The sequence below is a fragment of the Catharus ustulatus genome, chromosome 3 (assembly GCF_009819885.2).
Source record: "Catharus ustulatus isolate bCatUst1 chromosome 3, bCatUst1.pri.v2, whole genome shotgun sequence".
Classification (NCBI taxonomy): domain Eukaryota; kingdom Metazoa; phylum Chordata; class Aves; order Passeriformes; family Turdidae; genus Catharus; species Catharus ustulatus.
This window is the reverse complement of record NC_046223.1, coordinates 109,934,324-109,952,801: the sequence shown is the minus strand read 5'-3', so window position 1 is coordinate 109,952,801 and position 18,478 is coordinate 109,934,324. Positions and strand designations below refer to the sequence as shown.

Here is an 18,478-nt window from a genome sequence, read left to right as displayed (position 1 = left end):
CGAGTTGTACCTAAAGAGGTTAAAATTGGATATTAGGAAAAAAATCTTCACTGAAAGTATGGTCAGGCATTGGGACAGTCTGCTCAGCGAAGTTGTGGAACTGTTGACTCTAGAAGCACTCAAAAAAAACATGTGGATGTTGCACTTAAGAGTTACGGATTAGCGGTGAGCATGGTGGATGGGTAAACGATTGGATCCCATGATCTTAGAGGTCTTTTCCAACCGTAGCACCTTTGTAATTCCGTGATCCCACAAAGCTGAGCCCGGTGCGAAGGCTTTTCCCCAAGTGCTTCCCTGCAGGAGCTCTGCACAGCAGTGCAGGATAACCAAGCGCCCAGGTATGCCCAGCAGCCTGCAAACAAAGCAGCGCTGCCCAGCCCGGCCAGGGTGCCTGATGGGCGGCAGAAGGACCGGCTGCTTCCCTCTTCTTTCCCGAAATGAACTTCGGAGCACACAGCCAGGGCTGCGGGGGTGCCTGTGCTTGCACCCGGCTGGCGCTGCCTCGGACGGAGCTGGGTGAGCAGCCGTGCCCATTGTTTCAGGGCAGGGAGAGGCGTGCGGGCTGCTCCCCGCGAGGAGGAGGAGGAGAAGCGGCCAGGGATGCTCCGAGGCTCGGAAATTTCGCTGGCGGGAGGAAGAGGAAGCGCGGGGTGAGTTAGTGGAGGAGGAGAAGCGGCCAGGGATGCTCCGAGGCTCGGGAGGAAGAGGAAGCGCGGGGTGAGTTAGTGGGGTTCGCACCGCGGCACTCCCGCCCGTCGGTGTAGTCGTGGCCGAGTGGTTAAGGCGATGGACTAGAAATCCATTGGGGTCTCCCCGCGCAGGTTCGAATCCTGCCGACTACGATCCGCGCTTCTCTTTTCCTCCCCGTGCCGGACGTTTTTTTTTTTTTTTTTTCCCCGGCTGTTTTTGCACCGGAGCCGCCGCCGGCTGACATCCGGCAGGGCGGCCGGCCCGGCCCCGGGCAGGGAGGCGGGCCCTCCTCCCGCGGCCATGGAGCAGCGCGGCGCGGCCCCCGCCGTGCTCGTCACCACCAGGTACCGGGGCGGGCGGGCCAGGGCCCGGGGCAGCCCGGCCACAGCGGGGGAAGAGAGAAGGGAAGGGAAAGGAGGGGAAGGAGCGCGGGACGGCCGAGCTGAGGGAAAGCCGGGTAGTGCTGCGTGGTTTGCCCCGGGGCGCTTCAGATGTTCTCAGTTTTCCTGCATTTCTCAGCCCCGGCCGTGCTGTGTTCCCTCTCCTCTGGCGTAACTCCGGCTGTTCGCGCAGCGTGTGCTGTCGCCATCCAGGAACGCCTTTTCCTGGTCGGCGTTCCGAGGTGGGTGGGCAGGGATTGGGATTTACCCTGGGGTGTCACCGGTGCTTGGGCTGGTGCCCATTCCCGCTGCTGTGCCCGCTCTGCCTGGAGCCCAGGGATGGGCAATCAGAGTTTATTCTCCTTTCCGCCTTCTCGAAGCTGTCCCCTGCGTGGTGCAGGGGCGCTGTTTTCCTTCGCGTTAAGTTTTTAAACCGTATCTTTTCCTAGATGGGGTAAAGGAATGCTCAAGAGAAATGCCTCAAGAAGAAAATGCTTATGGCAGTCTTTTGTAGGGAAATTGATAGATCTCTCTCTCTCTCTTTCTTTTTTTTTTTTTCTTTTTTTTTTTTTTTAATTTCCACGAGATATTTGAGACCGCATGAAAGCGTTTCCTATCAGATGAGATATGAGAAGCAGAAGTGTTGATTCAGCAAGGTCGTTACCTCCTAGGACATAAATAATGACTATTTCAGTCACTTTAACTTCAAAGCCATTATTTAATTCTTGAATATTTGGCTCTGTCAGGGCTGGACTTTCCTTGAAGCAGTGGCCTCAAACCTTCAAATGTATCTGATGTGACTAACATGTTTTATATTTATATTAAGTTTAGCCTTGGAAATATAAATCCAAACACCTGGATTAATTTTACAGTTGTTAGACTGAAAATGACCCCGCTTGCAAATTGTCCCACTGAAACTGGAATGTTTTCAGTGATAAAATTGGGTATATATGTACGTGTGGGATTAAGACTTTAGCAAGTGAACGTATTTTCTAGCTTCTGAGGTGAAATAGTTACATAGTTGTGACCTTTTCCACTCTTTTTTCCATATGCTTGTTTTGGGAATAGGATTCCTAGTTGCTGTGGTAATATAAATCATGGAATCATAGGATATGCTGAGTTGGATCATTCAGTCCAACTCCTGGCCCTGCTCAGGATATCCCAAGGATCACACCATGTACCTGGAGCATTGTCCAAATGGACAGAGAGAGGTGGACAGAGGTTGCTGGAGCTGGGTGCTGCTGGCAGGGCTGACTTTATCAAGGCAGGAAGCCCAGACTCTTTTATGCTGGAATAACTGTTTCTGCAGTCTCAGCACTTGCATCTCTTATTTTACTTTATTTCTGGTGGTTTCCCACCCCCCATGTTGGCCTTTCAGCACAGAAAGCGGATTAATTAAAATACCATTTAATTATTATATCCAAATCAAAAGAACAGGAGTGAAAACCTGGCCCTTAGTGAACTGTGGAAGCTGCTCCGTTCTGCTGACCTTTGTAGTCTGCACTTCCTCTGTTCTGGGCCAATCCTGCATGATCTGATTGTGCAATGATCTGATTCACACTGGTGTGGCTGGTATGAATGGTCTCCTTGTATTTGGGTGAAGGGATTCCTGTTAGGAAGGTTAATCACGTTCCCAGGTGAGCTGTCTGTTTTGTAGACAGAAGTGTAAACTGGAGATAAGCTAGAGTCAAAAAAGAGAAGAAGCAGTAAACCTGCGTGTCCAAGTTAAACAACCAGTTTTCTCCCTTTGCTGCTTTTTTTTTTTAAAGCTACAAATGCAAAAATAATTGTGTTTTATGTGAAAAAAATGCAGTGAAACTATATTCTGTCTTGGGATTTGCAGGTGCTGGTTCTGGTTGAATAACAATAACAATGTTTAATTAATTAAAACACTAAGGCTGCTTATTTTGAAAGCATTACAAGAACTAAGGGAGCACTTTGGATAGTATGCTCTGTCTGTCTCAGCCTCCCTGCTGATTTCTGTTTGTTTGGAATCAGTTTTATATTTAAAAAGAAACCCTGTTGCTATGGAAGAGATAATAGGGGTAGGTTTCCTGTAGGAGATGGTAATGAAAGTGATCATAAGGCCTAAAGCAAACAAACAAAAATGTAGCTATTCTCCTCCCTCTAATCATTTTCCACGACATTTTAGTGCAGACTTCTAACAACTTAAAAAGAGAACCCCTGGGTATAGATAAGGTGCTTGCTAACTTCATGACAGTTTCAGAACTCTATAATGCAGCAGCTCTTACAATGAAGCTGTAATAGTGTCACTTCAGAACATCTGTACATGGTGTTTTCAGCTAAACGCCACTTGAGGATGCACTGGTCATTATTCCTTTTATTTATATTAGAGGTGAAAAGCAGGTTAATTAGTCACTTATATTCTGTGTTAACAGAAGTAGAATAACAGATTCATTTGAGATGGAAAAGACCTTTAAGATCATCAAGTCCAAGCATTAACCCAGCACTGCCACTAAACCCTGTTCCCAGATGCCACATCTACACATCCTTTCAAGGGCTGGTAACTCAGACGCTTCCCTGGGTTAATAAGTCATTCCTGAATACCAGTGACAGACCTTTTTGCTGCCATAGCTGCAGTCACAACTTCTGAGTGACTGCACATCTGGAGAGCTGTTAAGATCTGATTATTGTGATTATTAGAGAGAGATGCTTCTACCCAGATTAATGTGCAAAATGAGATCATATGCCAAAATCAATAATGCATATTTTATTTAGTAAAATGTGTGTGAGAGAGAGACAAAGACATAGAAAAGAGGGTGGGGGGAGAGGCAGAAAGAGAACAATTAAGTAGAAAGATAATCACTAACATTGTGGATGCAGCAGTGTTCTCTTGGTCCTTTACCCTTTTTGGTGGTATGGGTCCCACAAAACATAAAGTTTAATGGGTACATTCAGGTGTACATTCAGCTATAAGCACATCCCCTGCAGGGCAGAGTTTTGCACTGTTTTGTTACACTGTGAATCATGCACAATCCTCTGATGGAAGGCCCCAGGAATAAATGTGGGTGTGCTTTGGGTGTCTTTGGTGGTTTATGACGCTTTTTAAGACATGACAGCTGCTTCTCATGCCTGTGTAGTTGAGCCTGTTCTGCCCCATCAGAAGGGATAAATAAATACCCTCAGGCCTACATGTGAGTGTGAATGTCCTGTGCTCAGTGTGTCTCTCCTTTTGAGTCAGTGCACTGTGGTCTCCTCCAGTCAGAGCTGACCTTCAGCACAGTTGCTGAGCTGGCCTTCTCCATGGACTCCTTGCAGTGTTATACTCTTCTTTCCCAGTCTTGTTTACCTCTCCTTAGGCTTGAGATAACTTGGACAATAGTACTACCTTTATCTTATCTCAAGTCTCCATCAGGTGGCTTAATTTACTGTCCATACTTCAAAGAATTCATGGGGGCAGATTTGGGGTGGAGGTGCCAGTGGTTGCAGATGAGGAATTGCTTCTTTATACAGTCTGCCATAGTGGGCAAAGTCCTTTGGTGATCTTAACAGTGTTTAAGGCTATTGTGATCTGTAAGTCTCTTATAAGAGCATATCCTCTGCTGCAGGTTTATTCTAAAAAACTCCAGATCCAGCTGATTTTACTGGCAGGTGCCCTTAGAGTCAGCATTTTGGCTGCCTCTGAAGGAGGCAGAGTTCCAGATGATGGTTGTTACTCGCAGGTCCCACAGGCTGTGTGAAAACCAGGCACCTGTGTGTTCACACACAGGCACTACTGGTCCTGTAGAGCCAACAGCACGTGTAACTGAGAACAAAATTTTGTCTGGATGTGTTAAGTCCTTGACTGGCTGAACATGAGAACAGATTGGCATCATCCAAACACTGGAGATGGTACAGCTGTTGTTAAAGCCCTAATGCTTTAAACATGCAAAGAGGATTGGGTACAAAACCTGGGTCTGTGTCCTTGTTTATTGTTATCCTACTTATCAAGAACTTTCAAGATACTCTCTTTAAAAGGCTTTTTATTCAAGCTTTGAATTAGAGATTCAGAGGTTGCCTTCTTGGGGAAGCTCAAGTTTCATAAGAACTGATCAAGTTTTGACATGATGAGAGGAATATTTTAAAACTCTGAAACTAGATGGTTTCAGCCTCTTGACAGTGCATACTAAGTTCTGTGCATTGTGTATCCTTAGGCAAAAGGGCACCTCTGTTAATGAATCTAAACCTTCTGAAGGAAGAGGTAAGAATTCCACACTCTGCAATACACAGGAAATCTAGGGAAGATGGAACTTCCTAATCCTCATGCTTAAGGTTTAAAAAGGCAGAAAAGAAATTTAATGATCCTAGTTTGGTTTTCTTTGAAATGGTCCGTTCTGATTTCTCAAAAAAATGTTCACTCACACATAGGAAGGATGTACTCAGAGATGTGTTCAGAAGGTATTCAATCCTCTGGATGGTGAACTTCTGATTCTGGCAGAGTACTTGGTTCCAGTGACAGTGAGTGTTCTGTAGCTTGGCATAGGGTAACTTTGGGGAAGGGATCTTTGACCAGTTTTGGTTTTCAGGCTATTGAAACAAGACTGTTTATTTCATTAAACATACTGTTTAATCGTCCAACAGCAACTGCTTGGTCTTGCTCTTGATGTGTGAGCACTCTAATATGATCCAGCATTCCTTTTGCAAAAATATCATAAATATTTTCAGATGGCAATCCAGGGGAAAGGTGGCACCACAGTTCTGTGGATCTGACGTGGTCAGGAGGAAAAAAATTGATTGAGTAAACTGCAGCAGCAGCTGCTCCCCTGTTGCATTTTCCTCCAGGAGGAGCCATGGATGGTTATGACTGCTGGCAGCTCTGAGAGGTTGATGCTGTGGTTGTCTACTTTAAGTGGGTATGAAAGGACAGGTAGTTCTGTTGGCAGAAGGATTTTCTGTGGCAAAGCCAAGGTGTTTTGGCTGGTGTGCCCTTTAGGCTGGTTGGCAGCAAGACTGTGTATCAGTCAAAACCAGAAGGCAGCTCTGAGGGATCATGTCCTCCTTTAACTTGTTCAGTCCTGATGTTTGTCTAATTTTCCTCGAGTACCTTCACAAATGGAAATTGTGATTGGCCCATCAGTCTGCTCCAGTAGCTTCCTTTGTATTTTGGCTTTAATCCAGTTCTCTGTTTGGCTCTTCACAAACCTCACAAACTGTGCTGCAGGGACAGAGCTTCTTTATTTCATGGCACCTTTCAGCTCTTGTCTCCATCATTCTTGGAAATGCATTTAGATTAAGGAGAGGTGGATAGGGCTCAGCACAAGTCACTGTGAACACACCTTTGTCTCAAAATAAACCTGATGAGAGATCATGGGATCTTCTCACCTGCCATGCTGGGTTAAGAGCACTTTAAGCTCCTGCGAGTGAGGTCCTGTTCTGAATAAATCCACATCTTTTCACAGAAATGCTGTGTTCTTGGCACATTGCCTGCAGTGTCATGGCAGGTGCTTTGGGATGGAGTATAGGAAACAGGCCGTGTCCCAGTTTATCTTGTTGCAGAGTAGGAAGTGTTTGGAGCAGGGTCTGTGTGATGTCCTATTCCAGTGAGAGCCTTTGCATTGATTTTCTTGGGCTTGTAACTGGGAGAGGGACAGTTAAAAGTCTTCGTGCGAGTGCCTGAACTCTGTGTATTTTCTTCCCTAGGCAAATTCAGAATACGCACACAGGGCTGGATTTGTCGGTGCCGGAATACCAGGAAATCCGGGGGAAGATGATGTCTGGCCATGTCGAGTATCACATTGTCGTTGTTACCCGGCTGGCTGCCTTCAAATCAGCAAAGCACAAGCCTGAAGATGTGGTTCAATTTATGGTAAATATTTAATCAGACCTGTTAGTGATCACTTTCTTAATCAGTGTCAATTATTTATGTCATGATGTAGCAGGTGCCTCATCATCAATCACAGCCTCTCTAGGTCAGGGTCGTTGGTAGGACAACACAGTCTGTACCATTTCTGCAATTCCTATTCCATTATTTGTATTCGTTATCCACACAGTAATTGAACTTTTATTCCAGGAGCTAAAAGTGACGATGACTGTTTTTGCCTTTAAGGCATTTTTCATTATGGATCAACAAAGAGAAACCAATTAAGCTTCTTGTAAGTTCTGCTACAAATTGGTTTCTCCAATATATGTATCAGTACTAGACTTCGTACAGAAACATGAAATAAATATATAGTAGCTTATTTGAGTGGGTCTATTACCTAGACACTGCTTTTAAAATCCTTAGTAAGAAAGGTTTACAAGGAAGTGTCCATATAAAACATTTAGCTGGATTGTCTTTTTCATTATACCTGCAGAGTAAAGGTTTGAAAGCACAGCACATGACTTCAGACAATTAATCTTATCTATGGCCTGTGCATATCCACTTAAGCTGTTGCCCCGGGACTGTCTGTCAAGCTGATGGAAAAGGTTTTTTTAGGTTGTTTAGTCATTTAGGGTGTTCTATTTGATCTTCCTTTGCTGCCTGCTGAACCACTCCCAAGAAGCGCATTTCTCTGTCCATTGACCATAAAGGGACACACCCTGTTGCATGCTGTGAACATGTGCTCTTTCCAGATGTTTTGGGAATAACTGTAATGTCAGAGTGATGTGAATGTGTGGTTACCTGGTAGACCATGACCCGTAGAGTAACTCACACTTTATGAAAGATAGTTGATAAAAACATATTGAAACAATCTGATTTGCAGATAAACATCTGTCAGTGTTGTAAAAAAAATACTTTACGACAGATGAGATCTCCTGCATTTATTCCCCACCTTGTGCTATATGTAACTGTGGTAAAAGCAACAATGCTGGCATAGGAGTCTGTTCTGTTCTCCCTCCTCATCCCTGACTGCTTGTTCTCACTCTGCAGTGTTTCTTTTGGTGTGCCAGTGTCATGTGGCTATTGCACAGCATCAGCTGAGGAACTGCTCCTGGCTAAAAATGGGTATTTTGGGGGGTTGTTATTCAGTACTGATTTACACCTCTTCCTTGAGCCTGAGTTGCACAATCTCATTAAAGTTTCTTCTAGGACAGGGAAGGGCCAGACAGGGGCAGATAAGAAAAGGGGAAGTGCAGTTGCATTTTTTCATGCAGCAATGCCTGCTTATGTAATATTTCCACACAGCTCTGTGGAAGAAAGAATCTGACTACACCTGAGGTGTTAAATTGGGCTGTCATCATCTACCTTCATTTTGCATCATTTAAGAATAAGTTGATAAAATCAGCTTGTCTATAAAGAGGATAAACAGATTTTGTACCGCAGCCCCTCTGCTTGCTGTGGTTGTTTGTTCTGTCTCTGGGAGGATTTTCAGCACTCAGTTGCTCTTCTCAAGTGAAATGAACCTTCCTGATTTCTCCTCTAGTGAGGCCTCCTGACATTTCATTCTTCATGAAGAAGAAAACTGGTGGAGCCTGACGAGAATAACACTTATCTCATCAGTTACATTTTTTTCAGCTGACTAAGTATGATATATTATATAGTTTGTTGTGTGAGAGTAATTCAAAACCGTGAGCTGGGAGGTTGAGGATGGATGCTTTCCATCGATTCATTCCGATGAGTCTTGTCTGTATGTATTACTGGAAGGAACAGAGGGATTCACCTGTCGTAACTTATCTCTCTGTAAGTTAGATATTTTAATCTGAGTCTGTCCATGCTTGTGTGGTCAGTGGGGAGGAGGGGAATGATGTGACTCATCCTCTGGAAATGCCTCTCTTCTTTGACCATAAAGGGAAAGTATTTACATTTTGGACAGCTGCAGTGAGGGGCTGAAATGCTTGAGGGTCAATAGAGTTGCACACCAATCACTGTGTGCACTCAGAGGTGCCCTGGGATTTTCTACCTGGCCTTCAGAAGGTTGTGGGTTTTCTATAGATCTTGTGTGGTATTAGCCTGCTGCACACAAGTCCCTTGGATACCCCAAAGCATCTCAGATCCCATGGGATGCCTTTTTCTGGGCAGAACAGTGTGCTGTCTATAATTAGATGTCTGCATTTGGTTTTCTAAACTCCCATCCCCATCAGTTCAGTGCTGTTGAAAAGGATGTAGCTGAGTATCTGTGGGGTGGGGGAACCCACTTTGCATAACAAAAACATCTGGTACCATTTGAGAAACCCTAAATTACCCTACCGTAAAGTAGGTGTGTGCACAGGGCTGGCAGGTGTGACAGAGGACATAAAGGCATTGGAGCTGCCCTGACACAGCAAGGAGAATACAGTGCAGCATCCAAGGTGCCACTGCTGCCTGTGTTCAGGTGAGTAGAGCTTCAATCACATTTCACCAAAATGTCATTTTACCAATGACTGTCATGGGAGCTGAGGCAGCTCATGTGTGTAGGCAGATGGCTTAACCTGGAGAGGAGTGCCAGTGCTGTGGAAGGAAGTGCAGGGAAGGGGGGTTGCAGCCAGCGGGTCTGTGCAGTGCCCTGTTCTGCTGGAGGCTGGAGCAGCACAAACAGGAGCTGTGACCCTTCCCCAGGAGTTTGCAGGTGCAGTGTCCGAGCCAGGCACCCGAGCAACAGCAGAGAGCAAGGCTGCGGTGGGCAGCAGATCTAACACGGCAAATTCTGTCACAGAGCAGTCGCATGAGACATCTGAAGGAGGAAGAAGAAACTATTACTATGTGCCTGTGCTGGGGCAGAATGGGAGAGGGGACGTCTTCTTTTTGCTTGTGTTGAAACTGCCAAATTGAAGGAAGGAGCCAGTGTCACAGCAGCAGCGTGACACGTAGGTTAGGGAAGGCAGGCAGGCGTGCTAGGATTTTCCTTGTCTTTGCATACCGATGTTCGGGGTGTGTCTGTTTTGGCCCCTGTGGAGCCGGGTCGGTGTTCTGTGGCTCCTCCTCGCCTGCCGCCGTCCCTGAGGCCTCCAGGAGCCGCCGCTCCCGCCCGGCCCTCAGGGCCTGCAGCGCGCGCGGCGGGCGCTGGGCGGCAGCACCGGCACCGGGACCGGCAATGGCACCGGCACCGGGACCGGCAATGGCACCGGGACCGGCAGCGGCACCGGGACCGGCAGCGGCACCGGCAATGGCACCGGCACCGGGACCGGCAATGGCACCGGGACCGGCAAGGGCACCGGGACCGGCAGCGGCACCGGGACCGGCAGCGGCACCGGCAATGGCACCGGGACCGGCAATGGCACCGGGACCGGCAATGGCACCGGGACCGGCAATGGCACCGGGACCGGCAGCACTGGCAGCGGCACCAGTGGCTCCAGCGGCTCCTTTTTCCCTGGGAAAGGATGGCGAGCAAGGCAGAAGCGTCCTCTCAGCTAGCCGTGCTCTCCAGGGCCGGACCATAGCATCCTTGGGGTGGGAAGTGGCCTTTAAGATCGTTGACGCAGCTTCGGACAGATCACCTTGCCAGCTGTGCCAGAGCACTGTGCAAGTGCCACATCCGGACGCTTGTTGAACACGTCCAGGGATGGCTCACCACCACCACCCCCCTGGGTAGTTCATGGCAATGTTTAAGGACCATTTCCATGGAGAAATTCTTTCTGATGTCCAACCTGAGCCTCCCCGACGCAGCTTGAGGCTCTGTCCTCTCGGGGAGATGTGTTAAGGCCCTATGACAAAAACCAGGTGAACATCAAAAAGAGATTTCAGATCTGATCTGTGAAGCCTTTAGTTTGGGTGTAAACAATCCAGAGTGCCCTATTCCCCAACCTTAATAGGACTCTGCAAAATCAGCATCGTGGCATCTCTAATTAAAATGTTTGTGAAGTATTAACAGAAGAAGGAATTCACTTCTGTGATGACTCTCAGATCTAAATTTTTAGAAACTGGAGGAATTTTTTTAATTTTAAAAAATACTAATTGTAAAATAGGGCAGGTGGGTTGTAGAACTGCATAATGTTAAGGTTATATTTGATAATTAAAGGAAAAGTCAGTTGCACTTCTTTCAAAGGTCAGAATACTCTTGTACTATTGAAAGAGGGAAATTGGTTTTCTCTTTGGTACTGCTACCAAGGTGATATTTAATTATTGCCTGCAGATTTGCCATTTTCTGTGATAAAAAGAAAAGGCTTTGCTTTTCTTAAAGGCATTTCTTCTAGCTACACCTTAGCTTTTTCAGCAATTAACTTCTCCCTTCCCAGCCTTATTAAAAATCCACCCAGCCTTTAGTGCCTTCTCTTTGTCTCTGCATCCGGTTTGATTCTTCTGCACAAGTTATTTGTTAGTCAAGCTTTTTCTTTTTCAAAACTGAGCAAATAACTACTGGTGTTTGACAGGCACAGCACAATTTAGGGAGGCATTTACTATAGAAATGTCTTCCTCTCTTAAAATGAGGGAGTGTGTGAGTACGTGGGTGTGTATTAATTTGTTTTCATCATTGCCTTTTTGCCTATGTTGGCCTTTTTTTTTTTTCTTTTTTTGCCTCAAAATCTGTGTGCATTGGAGTTGCTTTTTCCTTACCATACAGATATGTTGTGAAGATAAATTCCTTCACCTTATGGCTTCTGTGATGTGAGGGGGGCGGGAATTCATGCTCAGTGTAGCAGTAGGTTCAGGAGCCACTAAGGATTCATGTTGATTAAAAAGAAATATTAGAGTTCTTGCTCTTCTGCTGGGCAAAACAGATGAGGAGAACAGCATGTGGTCTTGTAATTAAAATCTACCATAATGCATACCCACAGGGTCACCAAGCAACATTAATTCTGGTATGGCTTGAATTGGGAGTTTCCAAGTGAAAGCTTTGTTTGTGCTGCCTGGGAGAAGGGATGCTTTTGATTCCTCTACCCAAAGCTGGTGGTTGTTTTAAAGGACAGAGATGCTGGATCTCCCTTTTCTGACAGCGTTAAGAAGTGGGCTTTTTAAGGAGAAAGTCACAGTAACCCTGGTTTTTACAAAATACTATTAAATCAGGCGTGCTCTTTGTTGGTGTGCGCTGGCTGGCAAAGGGCTCGAGTTAGCTGTAAGATCTCCAGTTTGTTGAAATCCTTGCAGCAGATACAAAGCATAGGAAGGCAAGTTTGAGGTCAGAAATGGGACAGTAAAATGAGCTTTGTAGGGAAAGGAGGCATTAAATAGCATTAATATTGAGTAGGATCAAATTCTGTGCACAACTGCGAGTCCCAGGCTCGTGTCCTACAGCCATTCCGGTGTGCATTTTCATGTGTGGGGCCCTTGGGAAGAGGGGGGCAAGGCACATGCATGGGATTTGAGGGATTAGCAGCAAACTTCAGACTTTCACTTTGAACTTCACGGTGGTTTTCTTAGCCTTCTAGCTATACTTGATCACATTCAACTTATTTATTTGTTCCCAGTGGAAAAAAAAAAAAACATTCAACTCATCCCTGTCTGTCTTTTAAGTTCTGTGTTGGATGTTAATTGTTACAGGCAAATAAGGTCTTGACCTGGCAAATGTGCACATGCTTTGCTGTATTTGCATGATTAACTCTTTTGAAGTGAAGCAGATTGAACCTTTGATATTGTGACTTGACAGAACTCCTTGAAGTGTGTGCACTCAGGCTGACTTACAGGTGGTGGGTGTTTAGCTCCACAGTGTTCACAGAGTTCAGTTAGAGGCATGGAGGGGGAGAGGGTAACTGCAGAATCAAGACCTGGAGGAATTACAGGCAGCAGAAGAAAATATATTTGAATATTAATCAAATGGAACTTTGTTTACTTAATAAGATTGATAAAATGGGGTTTAGAGCTGTGCTAATTTTTTATCCAGACATTTTGGGCCATAGGATCCATCAACAATTTTCAAAGAGCTGTAAGTGATAACCAGGAAAGGCAAGATTTAATTTTGTTACATGCTGATAGACCTTTCTCCTGGAAAACTGACAGAGGATGTCAAATTGAAAGGGTCCAGAATTGTTGCAGCAGAGCAGCGCGTTCTGACTGGAAAGGTGTGAGAATGCTCTGCGTCATGTCTGAGATTTGACTTGAAAAAATGCACTCTGTGGAACCTGTCTGGCACTTGTGTACGGCCTCTGTGCTGCTGCATCCAGCTCTGGGGTCACAGGTGCAGGAGAGACATGGGCCTGTTGGAGCAGATCCAGAGGAAGGGTACAAAGTGGTCACAGAGCTGGGCCAACTCTCCTGTGAGGACACTGAGAGAGCCAGTTTGGCCTGGAGAAGGCTCCAGAGTGACATTAGATCCCTTCCAGTACCTTAAGGGGCTGTAAGGAAGCAGGAGAGGGACTGCTTGCAAGGACCTGGAAATGACAGGGGAGAATGACCTTAAGCTGAAAAAGAGAAGGTTTAGATTAGATCTAAGGAAGAAATTCTTGGCTGTGAGGACGCTGAGACACTGGAACAGGTTGCCCAGAGTAGCTGTGGCTGCTCTATCCCTGGAATTGTCCAAGGCCAGGCTGGATGGGGCTCTGAGCAGCCTGGTCTAGTGGAAGGTGTCTGTCCTGTACTGAGCAGGATGATCTTTAAGGTCCCTTCCAACCCAAACCATTCAGTGGTTCCCAGTGCACTAGTGTGGGGCTGTTGGGCTCAGCCAGCCTTACCACTGCATTCCCAAGGTAAATCTGGCAGTGAGCTGAGCCCAGGTGTCATGGAGCCTACCAAGGGACAGTGGGTGAGGAGCCCCAGCTGGCAGGGGCTGGCAGGGGCCAGCACTGGGCTTAGGCAAGCAGGGAATGGTCTTGGCTGGTCTGACACCTCCTGGTACAGCGGGGTGTTCCAGCAGAGGGCATCCCGGCACTGCTGGATGTTGGCCTGCACGGTGTGCTGCAGGCTTTGGGAAGCACATTAGTATGCTTTGGACACGGTGCTGTCACACTTGGTATTCCGTGTCGCGTGTGCGTTCCCGGCGTTGTTGTTCAAAGCCCACGCAGATCCACAAAGGCGCAATTAGCGATGGGATGCGAGGGTGTGCATTTGCTTTAGGTTCAGTGGTGTAATTAGACATAAATTGAGATTTATGAATAATTTACAGACTTTGATAGAAGAGGAATGGAAATTAAGTGGGGAAAGAAATAAGTTTGTGTATCTCAGTTCAGTGTTAGAGTATTTTAAAAAACTGTTTTGGCATAATCTTGATTGGCTGCTGTCTTGTAATGCTTTCAGAAATTTGGTAGTCATTATTGAAATTAATTAGATGTTAAATGTTCTTCGCAAATCAGACTTAATTTTTTTTTTCCCTGGGTGAAAGGTAATGATGTTTATTCTTTTGGAAGAGCACTGCTGAATTCCTTACTACCCTTATGTTTGTGTTTACAGAGTATTTTTGGGAGGGGCTCAGACACCATACCTGGCTCAGAGTGCTACTGGGACCTACCAAACTAAAAATGTACAGCAGTTCAGAAGCTCTGGAATTGCTTTCCCTTCTCTTTTTGGGGTCTTTCAAAGGGAAGAATTTGATGTTCTGGAACATCCCTATTGCCCTCACTTTAGGGCTTGGTTGCTGAATGGCATTTCAGATCCTGCATGTGGAGCACAGTGTTACTCACACTTAACCTTTGTTGCTTTCACAAGACAAATATAAAATTTTTGGTTTTTCATCCCCCATCAGCTCAGGTTGGATGTTGTGTTTCAGATCTTTGTTACAGAGCTGCTTGCCTTTTGTGACTGGACACTGAACCCACAGTGAACATTTTGCAGCTGAAATGCAAATGCTTTTCCAAATCATCTGGCTAGGTTGGTAATTACTGCGAAAGGCAGGGAAGCGTGAAAGCTGAGGTGGTTATTGCTCTTTGTGCCCACATCTGAATCAGTGAACTGGTTGAGGTGTGCCTGTTATTGTCAGGGCCTGTTCCCTGGCCTGGAGGGCAGCTCACTCAGTCTGGCTGCATGTGCTGGATTTAACTTTCTTTCCATCTGCAGTGCTCATCAGTGCCCAAAGTGGCTGCTGAGGGGGTCTCTCCACCAGGCTAGATCTTACCTGGGGGTGTGAGAGCTGCCCAGAGTGTAGGAACTGTGCCAGGCATTGTCAGGTTCTGATTAGACACTATAAATGAGATTTCTGGTAGCTGCTCTCAGGTTCCAGTGGCTGGAGTATGCCTGGTGCTGTTTAGTTTGCTTGTATAAAGGTAGTGTAGGGATTCTGCATTAATCTGTAACTCATTTCCCTTCTGTGCTTTTGTTAGGCTGACTTTCTTTTATTCCTGTGTCTGTGGGAGAACTCTGCATTTCTCCATTCCAAGGTGTGGTTCTTGAGTCTCTCCATCTTTTATATCCATCTCAGTATGTGCAATACTGCACATACTGCAGGGTTAATTAGGATTCACTCCACTAGAGTTCAGCAACATGTGATAAGAGCTGGATCCTAAAAGAGTATCTGTGTCCTATGCACTCCACTAGCAATATTTTAGGAGGTTTTTTTTAAATTTCTGTATTAACTGAAACACTTTGGTAGATTGTGGGTCCATGGAGGGCCTTGACAAATATATTATCTGTATAACACCACAGAGCAGGGAAGTCACTCTCATTGCATCTATAATGTCACTTAGAGATAGTGTTTTGTTTGTGTTTTGGTTTAAGATACTGAATTCAATACTTAATGTGGCATAAAAGCCACACCTTTTCTAACCAACATTCCCATTGCTATTGCTTTCCTTGTAATATCTTGAGCCTTATTTCTCCTCAGGCTTCCTGTCTTTGTCCACAGAAGGAATGACTCCATTCATTGTTGGCATCTTCTCCCTGTATGAGAACCTTTTAGGCCATGGCCAAGTTGTTGTTTTTTATTTTCTCATGGATGTACTGAATATCCAGGGGTCAGCTGAGGTCTTTGCCCTTAGGTTTTTGTGTCAGGTGACTCTTCAGGGCAGAAGATGTGACAGTTTTTTAAGCCTCAGCAGCCAAAGGGCACTGAAACCACCAGGAGTGAGGAATGGGAGTGGTGCAAAGGCACAGGCAGCTTTCTCCACCATATACCTACCAAGCAGAGCTTTTCTTCCCTCCTGTCTCTCAGGACTGGGCATCACTTTTAGTAGACAAGGATTCCTGCTGTCAGAAGAGTGTCTGGAGCAGTGACCTTCGCAGTATTTCATTAGCTGATGAGTCAGACAAATGGATTCTGGCAATGAACTTTAATTCCATTAAGCAGTGGATTTTAATAACAGAATTAGAAGACCAGCAACAGTGCTTGAGGATTCACCGGGTGTATAACAGGCTTTTGCTAGGCCATGTGTAAAGCTCCTTGCTAATATATGGTTTTCTACTTCCACAGTTAATGTTTCACAGCACTTAAACTGCTACTTTGCTGCTCCTGTCTCTCCTGTAAAGAAATTAACCCGGGCAACACGTTTTCATTGCAGGTTTCCAAGAAGTACAGTGAGATTGAAGAACTCTACCAGAGACTGACAGCACGATATCCACAGGTTTCTCTTCCACTCCTGCCTAGAAAAGTTCTCTTTGTGGGGGAATCTGACATCTCTGAACGAAGAGCTATGTTCAATGATATAATGAAATTCATCTCCAAAGATGAGGATCTAGCAACGAGTCCTGAGTTACTGGAATTTTTAGGTAACTAAAAGATGTGAGTGTCCCCTCTCCCATGAATGTGCTTTTTGGAATTGTTAAGTTCTTGCCTTGGGTAGCCAAATACTAGAGAGTGCCAGAATAAAGGCTGTCACTGAAAATATCCTCACGTGCATTTGCAGTGCTGCACAGTCATGTTTGCTAGTGTTTTTCTGTCCTCTCAGTGGAGAGCCTCATTCAGAGATGTTGGTAGGCACCTTCAAAGCAAGCATTGTGCTATCCTGTTTCTGATTTCCTGCTGTGCTTCAGGACATATAAGTTTAGAAGGCTGAATAGTCATATGTTGCCAGTGGGGAGATGCACCCTAAAGAAGATAGTGCAGGGTCTCTTTTAGTGAGCAGCTCTTCCATGCTTTGTCTGATTTACCAGCATGTTGTTGATTCTGATAGTTCCTTTCCTATGTCCCTTGGACATAGCAGCATACTGAATGAGTGGAACATGAGTTCTCTGCTTTTAATTCAGCTGAGGGCTGCTGAGCAGGGAATACTCCAGCTTGGTGCTGTGCAGGATTCTTTGCAGAGAGTTACTTTTAAGTAAGTGAAGTTGCAAGAAACTAAGAAGTGTAAACATATCATCATTTTGCGGAAGTTTCAAGTGTGACTAGATCTGTGAAATTGGCAGCTTCCTAAAGCCAAGGGGGGCAAAGCTGCTAAATGTGTGGCAAGATCCAGGTAGTAAGGTTTTTGTTTGGGGTTTTTTCCTCTGGCAGTGTTCTCTTGAAAGCAGACCCCTTGCACTGAGAATTCAGAATTCATGTTGATTGATCTTTGCATGCTGGTTTACCTAAGCATGGTGCACATCTGCATCTGAAGTAGATGGATCTGCATCCTGTGGGCAGATTTGGTGTGAGTAATGTGAAATCAAAATTTGCCTTAGAATAATGTAAATCTTACACTGATTTGGCAGATGCAGACATGAAAAGCAGGGTGAGATGAGTCTCCCATGCCATGTTACTTCGATAGTCAAAATGATGTAACCATGAATTTCATCCATCATAGCTTTCAGTAGCCTTTTTTAAGCTGGTCTCACTATTTTAAATTGCTTCCCTAGATATCCAGAAACTCAACAACAAGGATCCATTTTCTCCTCATTCTGCTGTGCTTTGCATGTAACAAGTATGGTGAGAAGACTTAGTTTTATGTTTCAGTTGGCTGAATTTGCTGGGCTGGATGCATCTTGCATACTGAAAGGTGGTAGAACTTCAGGCTTCATTTTTCAGTGTAAACTGAAGAGCTGCTGTAGAAACATGCTGTCCAGTGCTCTAATTTTAGCCCAAGTTAATTAAATAGTGTCAAAAAGAGGATTTTTCTCTCTGCTAGCTATGTGAAAGTTAGCTACCTACAGCTAAGAAGAGTATCTACAGTCTCTCTGTAGCCAGTAGAATAGAAATAGGCACTTCCAAGAGGAGCTTCTCACATGACTTCATTTGTATGGGATGAATCACCATGTGGAAATTCTATTGTTTCTGTTGACTGTAGAAGGAACATAAATAAGCAGATTTGACATGTGCTGCTGTGTCTCAGATAAAGTTCATTTCCTCTGTCTTTCTCTACTTAACTACTTTAAATCAGTAAACAGATCAGACACATAATGACACATAGTGAATAAAGGGAACAGTGGGAGTGTTTTGAAAGAGTTTCACAAAAGCTGATCGTGTCCTTCATTCCTCAAACAAAACTGTCAGAAACAAGTACAAGGTATAAAAACCTTGTATACTCAGTTTAGCCTCCATTACTGTGTTTTGCAGGTACAAAATCTTCCAGTGCCGTTGACTTCAAGGGTAAAAACGTGCCTGATGACAAGGAGAAAGAAGATGAAGAAAACGAAGCATTGGATTTTTTCAAAGAGGAGAAGACACCTGACCTAATCTCACAGCTTTTATCAGTGGAAAATGTCAAAAAAGGGGAGGAAAAAGAAGAGGGAGATGAGGAGGAGGAGGAAATTTTAGACCCTCTTGGGATAATCAGGTATGGCTCAAATCCTGTAAATT

General features: G+C 45.2%; 1 protein-coding gene and 1 non-coding gene across 2 annotated transcripts in view; both read left to right on the top strand.

The window, feature by feature from the left end:
- The first annotated feature begins 760 nt into the window (after window positions 1-760).
- Window positions 761-842, top strand: TRNAS-AGA. The gene has a single exon. It is a non-coding gene; the product is annotated as a tRNA-Ser (tRNA).
- Window positions 843-954: 112 nt separating this feature from the next.
- Window positions 955-18,478, top strand: part of HS1BP3 (HCLS1 binding protein 3) — a 56,619-nt gene continuing 39,095 nt past the window's right edge. Inside the window, exons 1-4 of the mRNA XM_033056625.2 lie at window positions 955-1,034; window positions 6,711-6,876; window positions 16,266-16,473; window positions 18,236-18,455. Coding sequence (XP_032912516.1) covers window positions 991-1,034; window positions 6,711-6,876; window positions 16,266-16,473; window positions 18,236-18,455 — 638 coding nt within the window. The 5' untranslated portion in view covers window positions 955-990. The remainder of the gene's footprint in view (window positions 1,035-6,710; window positions 6,877-16,265; window positions 16,474-18,235; window positions 18,456-18,478) is intronic.